The 18,893-nt window shown below is 36.1% G+C and overlaps 1 protein-coding gene across 1 annotated transcript; it reads left to right on the forward strand.

Annotated features, from left to right (window-relative positions):
* The first annotated feature begins 1,961 nt into the window (after nt 1-1,961).
* Nucleotides 1,962-15,793, forward strand: LOC125664894 (uncharacterized). Its single transcript, XM_048897692.2, has 9 exons — nt 1,962-2,132; nt 11,076-11,177; nt 11,421-11,507; nt 12,488-12,649; nt 14,081-14,227; nt 14,389-14,505; nt 14,612-14,800; nt 14,958-15,014; nt 15,263-15,793. The coding sequence occupies exons 1-9, from the start codon at nt 1,962-1,964 to the stop codon at nt 15,422-15,424; spliced, it is 1,194 nt and encodes a 397-aa protein (XP_048753649.2). The 3' UTR covers nt 15,425-15,793.
* The last annotated feature ends 3,100 nt before the right edge of the window (nt 15,794-18,893 follow it).

Raw genomic sequence — 18,893 nt, forward strand, 5'->3', positions numbered from 1 at the left:
AAAGGAAAAATTACAGCGTCGGAAACATAAAAAGGAATGAAAAACCATTATATTTTTTTTTTCAACATCCCAAAAAATCAGTGCGGCGGATCCGTAAACCAACTCAATAAAAAAAAAAGGCCTACGCAACATAGAATCAGCGAAAGACACCACAGGCAACACAGAAGCAGCGATATAAATCATAGGCAACCCAGAATCAGCGAAAGACACCTTGGGCGACCCAGAATCAGTACAAGACACCATAGACAATCCAGAATCAGCGAAATCCATCATAGGCAACATAGAATCAACGTAAGACACCACAAGCAACACAGACTCAGCGATAGAAATAATAGGCAACCCAGAATCAGCGAGAGACACCTTGGGCAACCCAGAATCAGGACAAGACACAATAGACAACCCTTAATCAGCGAAAGACACCATAGACAACTCATAATCAGCGCAAGACATCATGCACAACACAGAATCAACAAAAGACACAATATACAACCCATAATCAGCGAAAGACACCATAGACAACCCAGAATCAGTGCAAGACATCATGCACAACACAGAATCAACAACATACACTATAGACAGCACAGAATCAGCGAAATACATGAAGGTATGAGATTGATCACTGTTCGTTATCTTCGCCTTTCATCATAGGCAATATAGAATCAGCGAAAGACACCATAGACAACATAGAATCAGCGAAAGACATCACGTACAACACAGAATCAGCTGTTGAAACAGAAGAGAACATAGATTCTAATGTTCTCACAGAGGTTACACAAGACTGTGAGGTGCATATACCCACAGAGAGCATGAATACTTCTCTCACAGTGGAACAATTAAATCAAATACTTGGTGCTATTGGTGACATCCCTTGTGATGAAGTGATAGTCAAGCTTACCACTACAGATGAAGGATACATCATATCAAGATTGACAGAATCCAACATACGTTAGGTAACGATTCACAAGATGCAGAAAGTACAACATAAGAAAGCAGTTTCGATCTAATTGCAGATTCTTTAGATGAATATGTACTTCCAAGGGGAGGTAAGAGAAAATGGCTTAATAGTTCAAGTTCTCTGGGGAAGAAAAAAAAATGAAACGTACATTTAGAAAGACAAAAAATGTCTGTACTAATGAAAATGAAAACACATGTGAAGACAGTGGCAACAGCAGTCTTAATTAACCATCCACTAGTACGACTAGTACATTGAGATGTAGACGAAAGCAAAGAAACACAACAGAATGGAAAAGAAATAAAGCCAAGCAGCTTTGTAATAAAGGAAAGGCATATACAAACAGCAAGGGCAGTAACATTTCTTGGAGAACTTCGAAAGAAACAACTTGCAAATGCAAGTACAAATGTCAAGACAAAATCAGTAACACCCAGAGGTCGGATATATTTCAAAGTGACTGGAATCTATCATACGATCGCCAAAGAGATTTCATAAGGTGTCATGCAATAATGACAGAAAAGCGTAGAAAAACCAAAAATCCAGAAGATGAATCAAGAAGGAAACACACTATTCATTATTATTTGCCTATAGATGAGAGCAAGGTAGAGGTATGCAAGAAGACATTTTTAGGAGCATTGGATATTGGTGAGAAAATAGTTACGGATGCATTAAAAAAGAAAAAGAACCCTTTCTCTTCAACAGATAATAGAGGAAAACATATTCCAAAGAACAAAATTTCAGAGGATGACAAAAATTTTATTTGAGACCACATCCGTTCATTCCAAAGAACAGAATCTCATTACTGTAGAAAATCAACTGAAAGAAAATATTTGGACAGTTCTCCATCCATAAGAAAAATGTACAATTTGTACACGTAGAAGTGTAAAAGGGACTGCAAGGAGGCCCAAAAATATTGGCTGTTTGATAAAATATTTGCTACCGAGTTCAATGTATGGTTTCATAGACCAAAGAAGGATATATGCGCCTTTTTTCTTATGCATTTGGAAAAATGTCAGGAACAGAAAAACAAGAAAATATGACTGAATTTGAGAAACATCAGCAACGAAAGCAGGAAGCAAGGACGAAAAAGCAAGAAGATAAACAGAGATCAAGTGAAAATGAGATGATCAAAACTATCAACTTTGATTTGCAAAAGGTACTTGTCACTCCTAAAGCTCAAGTAAATGACATACTTCAGCAGAAAACTTGCTACTTACAACTTCACTATATTTGATGTAGTTACTAAAAAACTGTTTGCAACATGTGGAAGAAACCATAGCAAAGTTTGGAAACTGTGAAATTGCTTCGTGTCTTCTTGACAACAATAAAAGTGTGGGGTCAGTCGATGAAATGGTGTACTATTCAGACAGGTGCATAGGACAACAAAGAAATTTACCATTTAGTGGGATGTGTCTCTACTCGGTTGTTAATCTTCCAATTCAAAAGGTAACACACAATTATTTTGAAAGAGGGCACTCACACATGGAGGGAGATTCTGTTCACGCTACTATTGAACGATCCACAAAACATGCAAATGTTTTCTCCCAATGATTGGATGCTTGGTGTCCTCAATGCTAAAGTAAACCCACCCAAGTATGTAGTGAAGGAGTTGGAGAATACAGATGTATTAGATTTCAAAAGTCTTACAGATGACAGTATAGGCAACAGGGTTTTTGCAGAAGATGGATCAAGAGTAAAATGGAACAATATCCATTCATTTCAGTATCGAAAGGAAGACCCTACCAGGATATTTTTCAAATACAAAATCAGTCAGCCAAAATATACATCAATTGATATTCAGGGAAGAACCAGTGTAGGAAAGCTGAGACACATGAAAAATTACATCTTAAACCACTTTATTCAGCCTTATCCCAATATCAGATACCAAGGTCAAAAATCTAATAAATCTATGCAAGAAAATCGTTATTCCTCGCATTCCTCAAAGTTTCTACTCACATCTTCCTCACAAGGGAAATGTGTGCAACGTTCTGGAAGAACCCGATGAATAAGACAGTTTAGATTGACTCAAGATTACGGTAGAGCATCTCATAATCTGTGCACTGTGTAACTTTTGTTTGTCAGTTTTGCCAAGTAGCGTTCCAAGAACTCATTTTTATTTACATGATTCCATTTAAACAAACCCACAAAATAGTTTTCTTTCTATTTTTCTGATGTTGATGTGTGTTCTATCAATCTATCTGGTTTTTGTATATCACATTTTCGGAGATTTCTGATATAAATGTAGCTAACCATTGACGATTGTTTGTGTATGTTAGTAGATTAACAAGCTGAACTGATATTTATTCTTAATGTTTATTTGTGGGATGAAATAATGAAAGTACTCTTCACACTATTCATGAGTGTGTGTTTTGTTGAATGACAAATTCAGATATTGTTGTTTTGAAACAGTACATCCTGTGAAGTACACATGTACAAACTTCTGTGTTCCATTTTATAAATGAATAAATGATTTTTTGAACATGATTCACTTATGTAGTATGTAAAACTTATACGGTACCAATTTTGATGCACCAGATGCGCATTTCGACAAATAATGTCTCTTCAGTGATGCTCAATCGAAATGTTTGAAATCCGAAATAACTATGAAGTTTTAGAGCTAAATATAGCCAAAACCAGTGTGCCAAAAAAGTGGAGCCAAATTCGTCCAAGGATAAGAGCTATGCATGAGGGAAATAATCCTTAATTTTGAAATGAATTTCTAAATTTTATAACAGCAATTAAATATACATCCGTATTTTCAAGCTAGTAACGAAGTACTTAGATACTGGGCTGTAGAGACCCTCGGGGACTAACAGTCCACCAGCAGAGGCCTCGACCCAGGGGTCATAATGTAAAACTTATATGGTACCAATTTTGATGCACCAGATGCGCATTTCGACAAATAATGTCTCTTCAGTGATGTTCAACCGAAATGTTTGAAACCCGAAATAACTATGAAGTTTTAGAGCTAAATATAGCCAAAACCAGCGTGCCAAAAAAGTGGATCTTTTTCATTCCCATTGTGGATAATTAAAAAAGGCGGTACCTTAAGTAAAATAAACAATGATTGAATACTACCAAACCAAAAGAACGTATATGTAAAAATAGGTTTAAAAACAGATATAAAACAACATTTGAAATATTCTATATGTTTCTAAATCGATTTAGACACTTTGTACCATATCAAAAAGTTTTGGGCCAGGTTTCTGATTTTTCTTTGTGTTTTTCTCTCTTATTTGAACTCAAACTTTGCATACACATACGACAGTCTGCCTCTACAGCGACGATATGTCCAGGGGTCCTCGTTTGCCCAACTATCTATTTTGTATTCCTTATAGGAGTTATGAGATTGATCACTGTTCGTTATCTTCACTTTTCATGAATGCAAAGGATTATTGTAAATATATAAAACGTCGTCGATTTATCTAAATGTCCAGTTGAAGGCCACAACAAGAGATTTCTTTTTCTCATGTAGAAGCTTTTGAATAAACCCTGCTTCATAAGAATATAAAAACAGGTCAGCTAATAAAGGAGCACTATTGGTGCTCATGGAGTTTCCAACAGACTGTTTGAAGACCTGATCTCCAATATAAAGAACCACTGAACCAGAAAATACAAAACTTATGTGAAAGGTTCCTTAATGAATATAGATGCCAAAATAACAGTCCCGGAACCACAATAAGGGATTGGGATATATTGGACATTTTTTTATTTTTTTTTTAAATCTTTTTCACGAACAACGTCCCACAAATTTAGACCATTGCTTAGCGCCCGGGGCCGCAGCAGTTCTTTCATTTACCAATACCTGCTGCGAGATGGAACCTCCGTTTAAAGGTCATATCAGAAAGATCCCACTACTAAATGCCGAGTGTTTGGCGAAGGAGCAATGGCAACAAATGTTTAGGTCTTAGGTTTAGCGCGGTCATGGCATACCTCACGACCTTCCGGTTAAGAAGCGAACGCCCTACCACTAAGCTACCGTAACCGACCAGGATTAGTAATGCTGATTTGCAAACATCCACATATAGTGTAGATTCAAGTTTGCTCAAATTATTGCCTCAGGTTGGGTGGGACCACAGTATGGAACAAACTGAATATACAAAAGGAAAACTTCAAAAACTGTTTTCTCAGGCAGTGCCTGCCATGCTTCGTCATACATGTATCAATATGCAAGCATCAAAAGATAGTGTAGGTTGAAGCAATAAATCCACCATATTGATACATGCATTACTTCAATTGGTGAAAGCAATGATTGATTTGTTGCACGCATCAAGTCAGTTTATTGCTCTCATCGATTCCAGTGATGCGCATCAAAGTGGTGGAATTATTGTTCGCAACTTTACATTTGGAGATCGATGTAAATGATTTGATTATCTCTCTAATTGAAGATATCTTTAACTAATTATAACGCTTTTATATAAGGAACTCATGCGAGTAACAATTCAATATTACTGTGGATTTGTTGAATTGAAGATGTCTCTAATTATATTCATGTAGTTGCTCTCTCTCTCTATAAAAGAATTATTGCGCGCATCAACTGAATCAATGATATCATTAATTCTACTGAAGAGAGCATCAGTTCAATATTATTGCTCGCATTAATATGATTGAATGATTGATTGAATATTGTTTAACGTCCCTCACGAGAATATTTCACTCATGTAGAGGCGTCACGCATTAATATGATATCAATAATTGAATTAAATGCGCGCAACAATTCAATTGAAGAGAGCAATAATTCAATTAATGTGCGCATCAATTCATTTTATGCTTGCAATAATTGAATTATTGCTCTCTTCAACTGAATTATAGTGCGCATCAATTCAATTAATCCACGCAATAATTGAATTGTTGCTCGCTTCAAATTAAATCATTTGAAGAGAGCAACAATTCAATTACAGCTCTCATCAATTCAGCGGAATGATTAATTATATCAACAATTCAATTAATGTGTGCAATAATTCAGAATTGAAGATAGCATTAATTATTTGCGGAGATATTTGATGGAGTTGTTGCGCGCATTAAATGAATTGATGATATCTTCAAACAATTAAAGATATCTTCTATTATATGAGTTTATGTTAATTTGTCGCTCAATACAGCAGTACAAACTTGATTATATATTTCTTTAAATTAGAGAAAGCTAGTTACAGTAAACCAACTATTATTCGGGTACGATAGAATTTCGCAAAATTCGCGAGAAACTCATTATCGTGAATATCTCTAGTCTTGAACCAGTCCTTGAACGTCTGTCGCAGGCCCGAAAAAGGGTCGATCGCGAAAATTACTCGCCACGAACCAGTTTAGCGTAGGTAAATCGCGAAATAAAGTGGTCGCGAATAAAAGTTGGTTTACAGTAACTGAAGAGGTGGTCGTAACATAAATTAAGTAAAAACCTCCATCCATTCACGGCCAACAACTGAATTAAGTGACCGCCGGCACTTAGACAACAGGTGAATTATGTGGTGGACGCCATTCAGCTTAAGTGGCTACCGCCAGATAATAAGTGGCGGTTACCATACAAGAAGTGGCTTCCGCCACTTAAATTAAGTTGCGCCTCCAGATAATGAATGGTGGTCACCACTTAACTTAAATGGCGGTCGCCAGCTCATTTAAATGGCGGTCGTTAGCTAAATATATATATCAATTCTCCATAGTACCTACCGATGTTAGTTCACAATACTAGGGATACTTTGTGCTACGCACAATTTCCTAAGGAAAATCATGGCATTTTTATTAATAATTTGCTTGTTCCTCAAAGACCCATCACCTCTCACATGATACTCCGTTTATGGTTGCAAAATTTCTAATGTAAAATATATAGCTATGAAATAATCTAAAGAGATCAAATATGCCATCGCTCCTAAAGACGCAAAAAACTTTTTATGCCATCGGGTTTGTTCTCTCTACAAATACAGCAACATTTCTTTCTCCCATATTTCCAATGGGAGTATCTAAAGAAGTATTTTTCAGGTACCACACATATTTTGCCTGATTGGAATGAAATACCTTCTAGAATCCCCTACGAGGTTCAGTGATCTCTGACCCTCCCTGAGTAGATGAAAGACTAGACGTAAAGACCATCAATCTGTCACAACCCACTAGGGCCACCAGGTGGTACCTCTATGGCTTCAAACAGAATGCGTGGATTGATAAGTCTAGAAATGGAGAATCTTTACGATGGAAAGTAGTCTCTATACATGATATATATGTAAGAAAAATATCAAAATTTAGACGACCTAAACAATACTTCCCGGTATCACAAACCTCTTCTTTAGGTGAGTTAATACTTCCGGGTATCCCGGAGCTCTTCTTTACATGGCATCGAGTACTCTTTAGTACTATCTACCTCAACCAATGGATACATTGTCCCTGTCACCCCTTCTAGAGTAGAAATGGAGACTCGAAATCTGTCCCGACCCCCGGGAGCCACCGGGTGGTATCACTACAGCCCCAAACTCAAAGCGGTAAATGATAGTCCCGAGGGTCCTCTACCTTGCCTTGATGTTCCTTCCGCCTTGTCTTCAAAGATTAATGCTGGAAAACAGTCATAAAACCCCCCTTTTCATTACAAGAAACAAAAAATGTCAAAGTTCAAGTGAACTAAACAATACTTCCGCGTATCCTAGAGCTCTTCCTTACATGGCATCGAGTACCCCTTGAAGTTATCTATCTCAATCAATGGATACATTGTCCCTGTCTACCCTCCTAGAGTAGATATAGGGACTCGAAATTTGTCCCGACCCGCGAGAGCCACCGGGTGGTACCACTACAGCTCCAAACTAAAAACGGTATATGATAGTCCTAGAGGTCCTCTACCTTACCTTGATGTTCCTTCCGCCTTGTCTTCAAAGATTAATGCTGGAAAAGCAGTCATAAAACCCCTTTATTCTCTACGAGATACGAAAAATGTTAAAGTTCAGGTGAGCTAAACAATACTTCCGGATATCCCAGAGCTCTTCTTTACATGGGATCGCGTACCCCTTAGTATTCTCTACCTCAATCAATGGATACATCGTCCCTGTCACCCCCTGATAAAGTAGAAATAGGGGCTCCAAATCTGTCCTAACCCTAGGGAGCCACCGGGTGGTACCACTACAGCCCCAAACTGAAAGTGGTGAATGATAGTTCTTGGGGTCTTTTACCTTGCCTTGATGTTCCTTCTGCTTTGTCTTCACAGATTACAGCTCTAAATGCAGTCATAAAAATCGTGTTATACTGTTTTTAGTAGGTTATGCGCAATGTCAAAATCAGGTGAGCTAATACACAATTTTCGATAACAGTCACCGGATGGAGGTATTATTCACCAGATATTACAGAGAAAGTGTTTGTTTCATTATTTAATCCTGCTTCCTTACACCACTTGCTCAAAAGATTTCCTTTGTTGATTTCTTTTGTTACAAAGCAATGGCTATCACTCTTCAGGTGAGCTAATTTACAGAAAAGATTTTGAATTCAATATGATTTTAAATGGATTGGTACATGAAAATAGGATCAGTCTTGAGATAATAAAGCACCCACATCATATAGTTTTCCCTATCATATCAATCTATTCATAGGTACTTTTAAATGATTAAGATCGTAGTATTCTGGTGAGCTAAATTATCAATGTGCATTTACTTTCGTGCATGTAAGCTGAGAAATTAATTGTTCAAAATGATCAGAAAATGAAATGTGTGATCAATTTTATTTCCTTCCATCCTTTCATTACAAATTACTGATATAAATTCATTTCACCATTGATGTACAATCTCTCATGTGAGCTAAGTTGCCCATGAGTGTAGCGATTGACATTTATTAATTCAAAACATTAATTAAATTAAAAATTTCCTTTAAAATAGGTTTCAAATTAAATATTTTTCTATGAGTACTCTAAGTCCTTTGATAATTTTCCTTAGTGGCTGCTTAGCTGCTTGTTAGTGGCTGCTAGCTTCAGCCTGGTTCATTCCAGTGAATGATACAAACTAACTCACTGTAATCATTAAAATATAATTTGGAAAAATGAAGGAGAGATCCTTACGAGTAATTTCTGTGGAAACAAGGAGTTATTCATATTCGGTCTTTCCTACCCCCAGGCGCGTAGCTACGTTTACGTCAAAACGCCCGGGCGTACACATCCAAAAAAAAAAAAAAACCCTATTAAATGCTACAAATATAGGTGAAAAATAAGTGTCTGCAGTATCTGCGGTACATTAATCTCCCCCGGACCCCCTACCAGGGCCCTGCCCTGGACCCAGACCCAGACCCCTCGCCGTACAATAGGCGTACACATTAATTAACTCAGCCTACACCACTGACCCCCCTCGTTTCCTCAGAAATTACCTTACGAGTACCTTCCCTTAAGGTAACTCCATACTCGCAGTTTTATCTGATCCAAGTTTAAAATGTGTATTTACTTCCATTCATTAGAGTTAAAACTAACAAATTATCAAATAAGATACATAGGTCATCACACTTTTTAAGATGCAAGACTTACATAAACAGAATCATATATCACCGTCAGCAAATTGCAATTTTCCTTAAACAGCGTTATTAAAATTCCATACACACTGGTTATGACGATATAGTAGCATTCATAACAATTTCATGAAACTGTATCTTCACAAAAATATACAAAATGTCTATAAAAAATAAAGGAAATCATCGCATAATAGACTTGATAAAGAAATCAATAGAAACAGAGTTATTGGCCTTGGATTCAATATTTTGAAAGGTACATGTATCATTGATTATTCATCTATAACTTAGACTTTTGAAATAGTTTATTTTTAACAAGATTTTTTACAATCACTATAGGAAAAGACTCCAACAAAATTTAGGTTCCTATCATACATAAATCTAAATAAATAATTGATTTTGCAAGCTCTGATGACATCACAGGAGGGTGGAATTACTTTAAAAGAAAGGTAACTCGGACATTTAAAAAAACACCTACTACAGAGTAACTTCCCTTGATAGGCCTATTTATTTTAACAGACGACATCGTCGACTCTATGTTTGAACTGTGTTTGAACGTGTCTAATATTGTGATACGAGGAGTTTTGGCAGAAATTATCTTCTTCGAGGAAATCTCTTGCATAGAATTACTGGTGAGTAGCAGTACTTCGAATAAATATGCCTTTGAAGTGGTGATAAGAGGCCTAATATGGGGAAATCGAATATAAAATTGAGAACCTCGTGTTATCTATCTTATGGACAATGCAAGGATACCGGGAATGAAACTTTGAAGGATGGTTTAAAGATGTGTAAGTATAGTATTTAACACTTGAGTTAGTTCAATGTTAGGAATTGGAGGGAGGTCTTTAGACTGTTGATTTTCATTCGTCGCGATCGACATTCTGGTGATGACGTCATGATTGCTAGGTATCAGTGATGTGTTGTAGTTACAGCTCATTCTTTCAGCAACTGAAGTCGAGTGTCGACGTGTTTTTGCTGAGCGCAGATTTCTAGATTATATGATCACGGAAGAACTGTTCCAGTTGCAAAAATGAACAGTTATACATATAAAAGGGTAATGTCTGTATTTCTTCATTTATTTACGGCTAATGATTGTTTATCTCGTTGTTAAGAAGACATGCTCGTTTTAGCTGAAATTTGTCCCATCGTCATGGCCATATTTGGGAGTCTGGATTGCCATAATCTCTCTGTACTTTAAACCTATTCACAATAGCTTTAAAGAGAGAGGAAAAAATGACCATGTATCGCATAATCTGTTATTGTAACGCATTTTTCTAGCCTTTCCTATAATTTCAAGTAACTTTATACGAGCTACACGCATTTTTTAACTTCATCGCTAGGCCCTATAGATCTAGGAGCCACACACAGATTTTTTGAATTTTGTTCAGAGCGAAATTAAATATAATTCGACTTTAAATTTCTAATGTTAAAAGGACTTCTTTGGTCAGTGATGTACACGGGTGTTTGTCAGTTTTTATGAGGTGGGGATTGATATTAGTAGACTGTAGTTGACGTGACGTACTATATTACATTAAAAAAAAATACGGTATATATATGTATTAGTAGTAGACTATGATTGACGTATTTATGTAACATAAATTTTCAGTTTTATTCGTTTATATCTATGTTAATAAAGGTACTGATGCGGGTTCTGTTTTCCTTCCAGAAAGTGGATGTCATCTGGGAAACTGCCCCGAGTGTTTATGAAAGGCCGGGACTGGGAATCTTATCTACGCCCACTACTTCCGGGCAATCAGTGGAGGTCCTGGTATTGTTTTTATGTCATATATTGATGTTAAGATGTAAGTTGAAAATAACTCCTCAAAATTGATTTCTCCTTTGTATATTCTGACTTCCTGTCTTTTCATCTGCCCCTCAGTCCTTTTCTTTAAAATCTTTTACTCTCTGGATTTTCTTCTTGGAATTTTTAATCCAGTTGAACATATTAGCATATAGCAAATCTACAAAGTGACGTTTTCAAAATTTATAAATCATGCATATTTTTAAATAGACTGAACCACCCAAAAAACGTTATCGTCAGAATGCTGCTCAAACAGGACTTCAGACCGCTGGACTCACCTGCACAGTGAGTAGAGTGGTAAGCGCTAGATATACACTATATCATATGCACAAGTAGTAATATTTCAGCAGGGAGGGGGATTTCGATGATCTCTTTAATGCAATCAAAATAGTTTTAGTAATCTGTATAATGAATTAATACGCGCATCAATTCTTTTAAAGAGAGCAACGATTTAGTTGAAGAAATCATTAATTATACGGATATGTTGAATTGAGGAAATCTCTAAAATATAGTTGAATTATTACGCCCATCAATTGAATTGTGGTATTTAAGAAGGCAATAATTCAATTAAGCCTTTTGTGCAGAGGAAAGGAATTGATGCGTGCTACAATTCAATTGAAAAGAGCTTTAACCAATTGTTGTGCGCATTAGTTGAATCGATGCGCACATTAATTGAATTACTGCTCTCTTCAAATGAATTGTAGCGCGCATTAATTCAACTGTTGATATCAATTCATTTAAAGTGAGCAACAATTAATTGAATTGTTACTCATCAATTCAGCAGAATCATGCTATCAACGATTCAATTAATGCGCGCATTAATTCAGAATTGAAGATATCATTAATTATATGAAGAGAGCTTTCATAAGGATTGCTTATTTTGGTTTGTTGCAAAGGAATCATGGAACGATTATCAAGCCATAGACTATACTATTGTTTATGTAGCTTCTGCACTGGGAACATCTCGCTTGTTTTCTACAAGATACAGGCAAAATCTTGACCAATGAAATCCTTCATAACAGATCAATATAAGCAACCCCTCTGATATAATACAAATGAAGAAGTATATACAAATCAAAAATTGTATGACACAATTGAAAAATTATTTACAAATGAAAATGTTTACAATAAAAGTACAAAATATACAAATCAAAAATTATACAATGCAAATGGAAAATATACAATACAAATGAAAAATCATACAAAATAAATTATACAAGAAAAGACCAAATATTGTAACGTTTGACATGCCGTAACTCTTACTGAATTCATCGTAGGCAAAACCTCTGTTGAGCAATGAACAGATCCAACAGTTCATTGCCTCTACCGTTCTTCCCCATGGTCGCACACTCGCCAAAGTTGACCATGTAGGCACACACGTCACCAATGATACCATTCCTGCTTATCCATCTCAAATACTGGAAGAAGCAGCACAACGGGTAAGTTAATGAGTAATGACGAATGTGAAATAATTGATGCAGTGGAAAACTGACCGTCAGTTGAATTATAATCAAACTGTAAACAATAAATGCATTTTTTATCTAAAATAATAATTCGTGAAGCTACAAGGTGCTAACCCTAATTTGGTCTTGAATACGGTTACAACATACTCTAATGGTGTGTTACCAACATTCGCAACAACGTCAGGAAATTGAACTCTAAAAACAAACAGAGAACCAGATGCCCACTTTACAACAGCTGCATCCTTCAGTTCAAAATGCTTATATATGCTGCCCAAGCAATCTCGGCAAATGAACTTGTAATAGTCTAAACTTCGCGGATTATCAAGCGTAAACTGACCCAAAACAGGTTATACTCGTATAAATTGCCCCAGAATTAAAGTCATTCCTTAAATAGTAATCAAAATTCTGTACAAAATTGTTTGAAAACAAAGGTTTATTCAATAGATCTTTTACACCTTATATTCCATTATATTATAAACCTTTGATTTTGCAAACTAAATGTACTAAATCTGTTTACAAACAGTTAAATGTAAACCATGATATACCTACTTCTGTTTCAAAGTGGAATTTAGATCTGGTAGCTTATGGAATAGAAATATTTGTTAAGGATGCTTTTACTGTATGTTTTAAGACTACCAAGGACTCTACTATTCAATGGTTACAATATAGATTACTTCATAGAATTCTGCCTGTCAATTATTATCTTAAAAAAATCAATGTTGTGTCTTTTGATTATTGTACCTTTTGTAATGATGAAGTCGAGACAATTCAACACGTTTTCATTGGCTGTGAAAAAGTATCTATATTGTGGAGCAATCTGAGAGCATGCACATTTATAAAACAACTTCCAAAAGAATAGGTTTTAATGTACTTAATATTTTATTAGGTGAACTCCCATTGTCGAAAGGCAACAAAATTGTAAACTTCCTTATCCTATATACAAAACAATATATTTTTTCTTGTTTGAAAAAAACCAAATTGCCAAGATTCTTGGAATTATTGTTCTATCTATACAACAAATACAAGGTTGAAAAATGTATTGCGTATCAGAATTTAGAAATACAAAAATTTGAAAATATCTGGCATGTATGGAAAACACTTTTTGACAACATAAAAAAATCATAATTTTGCTATTTCAAGCAATTTTTTTTTTTTCTACTTTTGAAGCCACATGTACTTTTATCTATTTACTCGAGCTCTGTATTGTTATCATTTTTCTGTTACAATTATATTAAAAATGCAAGCACTTACCGGTACCAACAAAAGTATGAGTGTGAGTATGAAAGTGTGTGAAAGTGGTTAGAAAAAAATGACAAATTTTCTTCTGTCTTATGTCAATATTTGTGAAATATAAAATTTATAAATAAAAAAAATAATAAAAAAATTCTGTACATTCTTTCATTGTAGTCTATTAGTGCTGGGCAGACCAAATGGAAAGGTCATGAAAGAGTCAGTAAGAAACCTGACGGGGTCCCTGCTGATAGAAAGCGGGCGGAAGAAACACCGGTTGCTAGTCACAATACAGCCAATTCTAAAAACTACACAGACGGCAAGGTAGATTAGAACCGTTTTGAGATTTCGGTCTCTCTGTAGCGCCTTCATATTTAAACAATTGTTCATGAATACATATTAAGATTTTATTAGTATTGAAAGTTTTGAGTTCATGTGGAGCATTTATTCGTGTATTCAAATACCTTTATTGTCATTTTTTGCAGACGAATGCTAAACGCATTGTGATTCCAGCAAAAATCAGAACAGAACCAATACAGTACCCCCCATATGTCACCAGAATCATGAAGATCCTTCAGCGACAACAGGAAGCAGACAAAACGGTAGTGTTACTTCACACCAGAGTTAAGGCCTATACATGTTCTCATTATAAGTGAACATTTTGTGCAGGATGAAATGTATACTTACTGCGTAAATATTTGCTTTCAGGGTCAGACTACTTCATCTGACAACAACCCAAGAGACAATTTTGGTTGCACCCCAAAACCAGCACCTGAGAATAAGGACAAACCTTCTACTGACAAAAACAAACTAGATCCTTCTACAAACACCAACAAAAGAGGAACTGTAGAACCCTTTACCAACCTGTCGACAGAGAAATCGGCAGTGAATAAAAAGGTATAGATTTCATTGATTTATGTATATAAACATGTAAATACCTGTATCTAAATCGCGGTGACAGATTATTTGCCATGAAAGAACATACTTAAAATACATATTCACAAAATCAACTGAACTAACATTTAATGTTTGAAATTACAATAACTCATTTCAGCATGAGACCACCAATGAGTGTAGCCATAAAGATTCTGGGAACAAGTCTTTCAAAAAAGTATGTCAACTCCAAAGTATGTGCAATCGACATAATTTCACAAACATTAGAATACATTGCGTGTGTCCAGGGCTCCGTGTTTGCCCAACTTTCTATTTTGCATTGCTTGAGTTATGATATTGATTACTGTTCGTTATCTTCAGCTTTCATTGCACAAATTGAAACACGCGTGTACAAGTATAGAAACAGTCCAAATTACATTTTACTGGCTCCAGCTTAAAATTGAAAGTATTTCTTTTGCATTACAGACAATCCAAGATAATTACAAACCAGTGAGTGACATAGCCATGTTAACTGAAGACTTGTCACCAGACAGATTTACCATGTTAGACGCAAGCAATTTCGATGGACCGGAGATACTCGTCACTTCCGGACCCTTTTGCTTTATGGCGCCCGTGCCCTTCTTTTAAATAGATTAAAAGAATGGTTGACACATGAACATGCAGTACTAGATTTGTAGCCCAGTAGACTGGTTCTACCGAGTCTTTCATAAGATATTCTGTGATATCAAATTATTTCGCATACTTTTGATGGATTTTTGAAAAAAAATTATATTTGAAAACTATCATGTGCCAAAATATCTGCAAACGTCAGGTTACTTTTACGAGTTTTGATGCTTTTTTTCAAACTGTAAATTTTTGTTTTGTATTTTTTATAAAATATTTATAGATCTATATATAGAATACCTTGCAGTTTACAAATCTGTGTTGTTTATAGATATTGAAACTAATAAAATCACATTCGGTTTATTGTCGTTTTGTTGTGTAATGATATATACACACACATCATTTAATTGATAGTAGTATCATCAATTCAAAATATTGAGCAGACAATATCGTCCTATGTCAAGAGTTGACCATGTTACCTAAAAATCAATAACGGTCATCTACTCCTTATGCTGTACCTGTGTACCAAGTTTGGTGTCAATCAAGCAAATAATTCTTAAAATATAGGAGACAATATATTACTATTTCCAGTTCAACTATTGACCTTTGACCTCAAAATCAATATGAGTCATCTTCTCCTGAAGATGTACCAGTGTACTAACTTTGATGTCTGTCGAGCAAAGGGTTATCAATATATTGAGTAAACAGTATATTCCTATGTCCAGTTTGACCCTTGACCATGTGACCTCAAATTCAATAGGAGTCCTCTTCTACTGAAGATATACCAGTGTACTAAGTTTGATGTCTGTCAAGCAAAGGATTCTCAAGATATTGAACGGACAGTATATTCCTATGTCCAGTTTGATCCTTGATCATGTGACGTCAAAATCAATAGGGGCCATCTCCTGAAGACGTATCAGTGTACCAAGTTTGATGTCTGTCAAACAAAGGGTTCTCTAGACATTGAATGGTCAGTATATTCCTATGCCCAGTTTGACTCAAAATCAATAGGGGTCATCTACTCCTTAGGATGTACCAGTGTGCCAAATTTGATGTCTGTCAAGCAAAGGGTTCTCAAGATATTGAGCGGACATTATATTCCTATGTCCAGAATAGATTGACCCTTGATCTGAAAAGCAATAGGGGTCCTCTTCTACTCATAACCAACCCACATATGAAATATCATAATCATCAAGTGAATGGTTCTCAAGATATTGAGTGGACAACATGTGGTATACCTACCGACCGACCAGCCGACAGGTGCAAACCAATATGCCCCACTTCTTTGAAGGGGGGCATAAATGATAGATATGTGCAGTGCAGAAGTGTCAGTATTAGTACTTCTGAATGATTGTTATTTATTTTCATTGTTATAATCAATTGCTTGTTAACCTGTACATTGCCCCCCCCCCCCCCCCCCCCCCCCCCCCCCCCCCCCCCCCCCCAGGGCCCTTGATTAGTGAATAAGCAATATACAGTATTATAATTATTATATTATACAAATAAGTAATAGGCAAATGGCTTTCAAAGGTCACTTGAGGTCATTTTGTAAAGGTCAACATCACTCATCCCATACCTTTATATCTATGAAAAAGAAATCCATGCAATTTTTCCTGTATTAGTTGCTATGACCCATGGTTTTCACATGATAAACCTCATTTCTGCATGGTTAACCAAGTTTCTAAAGAAAACAAAACAACATCATTACAAGGGAAGCACGGGTAACTATTGCATATTATCCGATGCTTCTATTCAATTACATCCAAAAGTGTATCCTTTATTTTCCATTAAACTGCGCCTACACAGTCACAAGGTATATGGAATTTTCGAAACTTGGCAATGCGATATACATTAATTCTACACCACTCCCAGACCCGATGTTCACCTGTCATTTTCCCCTGTAATGCAGCCGAATTAGTTTTAAACGTTATTATTTTTTCTTAATCCCTGTAATTCAATGGGATACATTGTTCACAGGGCAACACGAGTTATTTCCCCTGAATACTGGGGCGCACAGCCAGGGCCGTAAATTACATGGAGGCGGAGGAGGCAGCTGCCTCCTCCAACTTTTGAGCCAAAAAAAATTAAAATTTAAAGTTCATTAGAATTTATGTTGTTTCCAATAACTAAGAACATGATACCTCCCTTAAAAAGCATTCCAAATCTTTCTTTTAGAATGAGTTAGTCAAGTAACATCTTAGAAGGCCCTAGAATCAAGGATTTTGCACGAAACGTGTTCAGTGTGCACAAAATGTGCTCAGCGTCTGGGGGCCTGGGCGGCCCCCAGACCCTCGTCTAATTTCCTGCCTCCTCCAAATTGAAGGTTAATTTACGGCCCTGACAGCGCTATGGGGTCCTCAAGTGATTGCGTCATTGTAAGCATGATAAGGAATAGATGGAGAATTTTTGTAAAAATTAAGTGTTATTACTGACAAATGATATGATTGTACAACATTCTTAGTCAATTATTACATCCATGTGTCCGTATGTGATTTTTCGCATTCCCCGGCATCTCAATTTCGATCAGAATAATATTACTTTTTATCAATATTATCGACGACCGTAAAACCAAAATGAATATGCCAGAAATTACATGTGAAACCAACAGATGCAGTAATTAACTTGTAATCCTTTCACACTGTTGACAGAAATATGTACATCAGGCGTCAATGAACGGAACATAATACTGTAAGAATATCGAATCCGTATCTCTAATGTAATTTTTCTCTTGAAATCTGTTTTCTAACGTACGCAAGTGATTCAATCTTTTAAAAATTAATGTTTGTGTAAATGAACTGAACCAAATGTACGCACAAATCATGCGCGTCTGCAGACCCCCCCCCCCCCCACTATTTTTTTTTTCAAATTTAAGGTAAATCGTGGGATCTTGTTTAGAAAAATGTACTAAACGATAAAAGAAGCAATAATTTCCACTCCCGGAGAAATAAATGTCAAAATCTTTTGATTTCTTGAATTACTTTATTGAGAGAACTTAATTTCCCCCAGAAACCCTTAAAATTTGCGTTATATTATTAATTTCACCTTCTTAACAATGATAAAAAATAGTAGAAATGACTTATAAAGGTGACATATTTCAAACCCTATAAAATCTGTAAAACCCAGGAGATTCCAGGGGCTTCGCCCCCTGCCTCATTTTAAAGTGGCGCGCCCTGTGACAACAATTCCTGGATCTGCCCCTGGTCTGGGGGCCGTCTTGAGGCCCCTAGTGGGTCCAGAGCAAAGCCCTGGTGGGAGACCATGTGGCAAAGCCTCCGGAAGCTCCTGGGTTTTACCAATGACTTTTTTTTTTTTGCATAGAGACAGGGTTTCTACCCAAAAGAATTGACAAAATCTATTTTCTTTAAAGTGTTTTATGTCAACTCGACGTGTGTACTCGGACTGATTTTACATCCCCCCCTCCCCCCGTCGTTTACGACTGGTATAGAAAATTCTAATCCGTCTACTACATTATATATATATGATTTACATTGAA

Source organism: Ostrea edulis, chromosome 1 (genome assembly GCF_947568905.1).
Source record: "Ostrea edulis chromosome 1, xbOstEdul1.1, whole genome shotgun sequence".
Taxonomy (NCBI): Eukaryota; Metazoa; Mollusca; class Bivalvia; order Ostreida; family Ostreidae; genus Ostrea; species Ostrea edulis.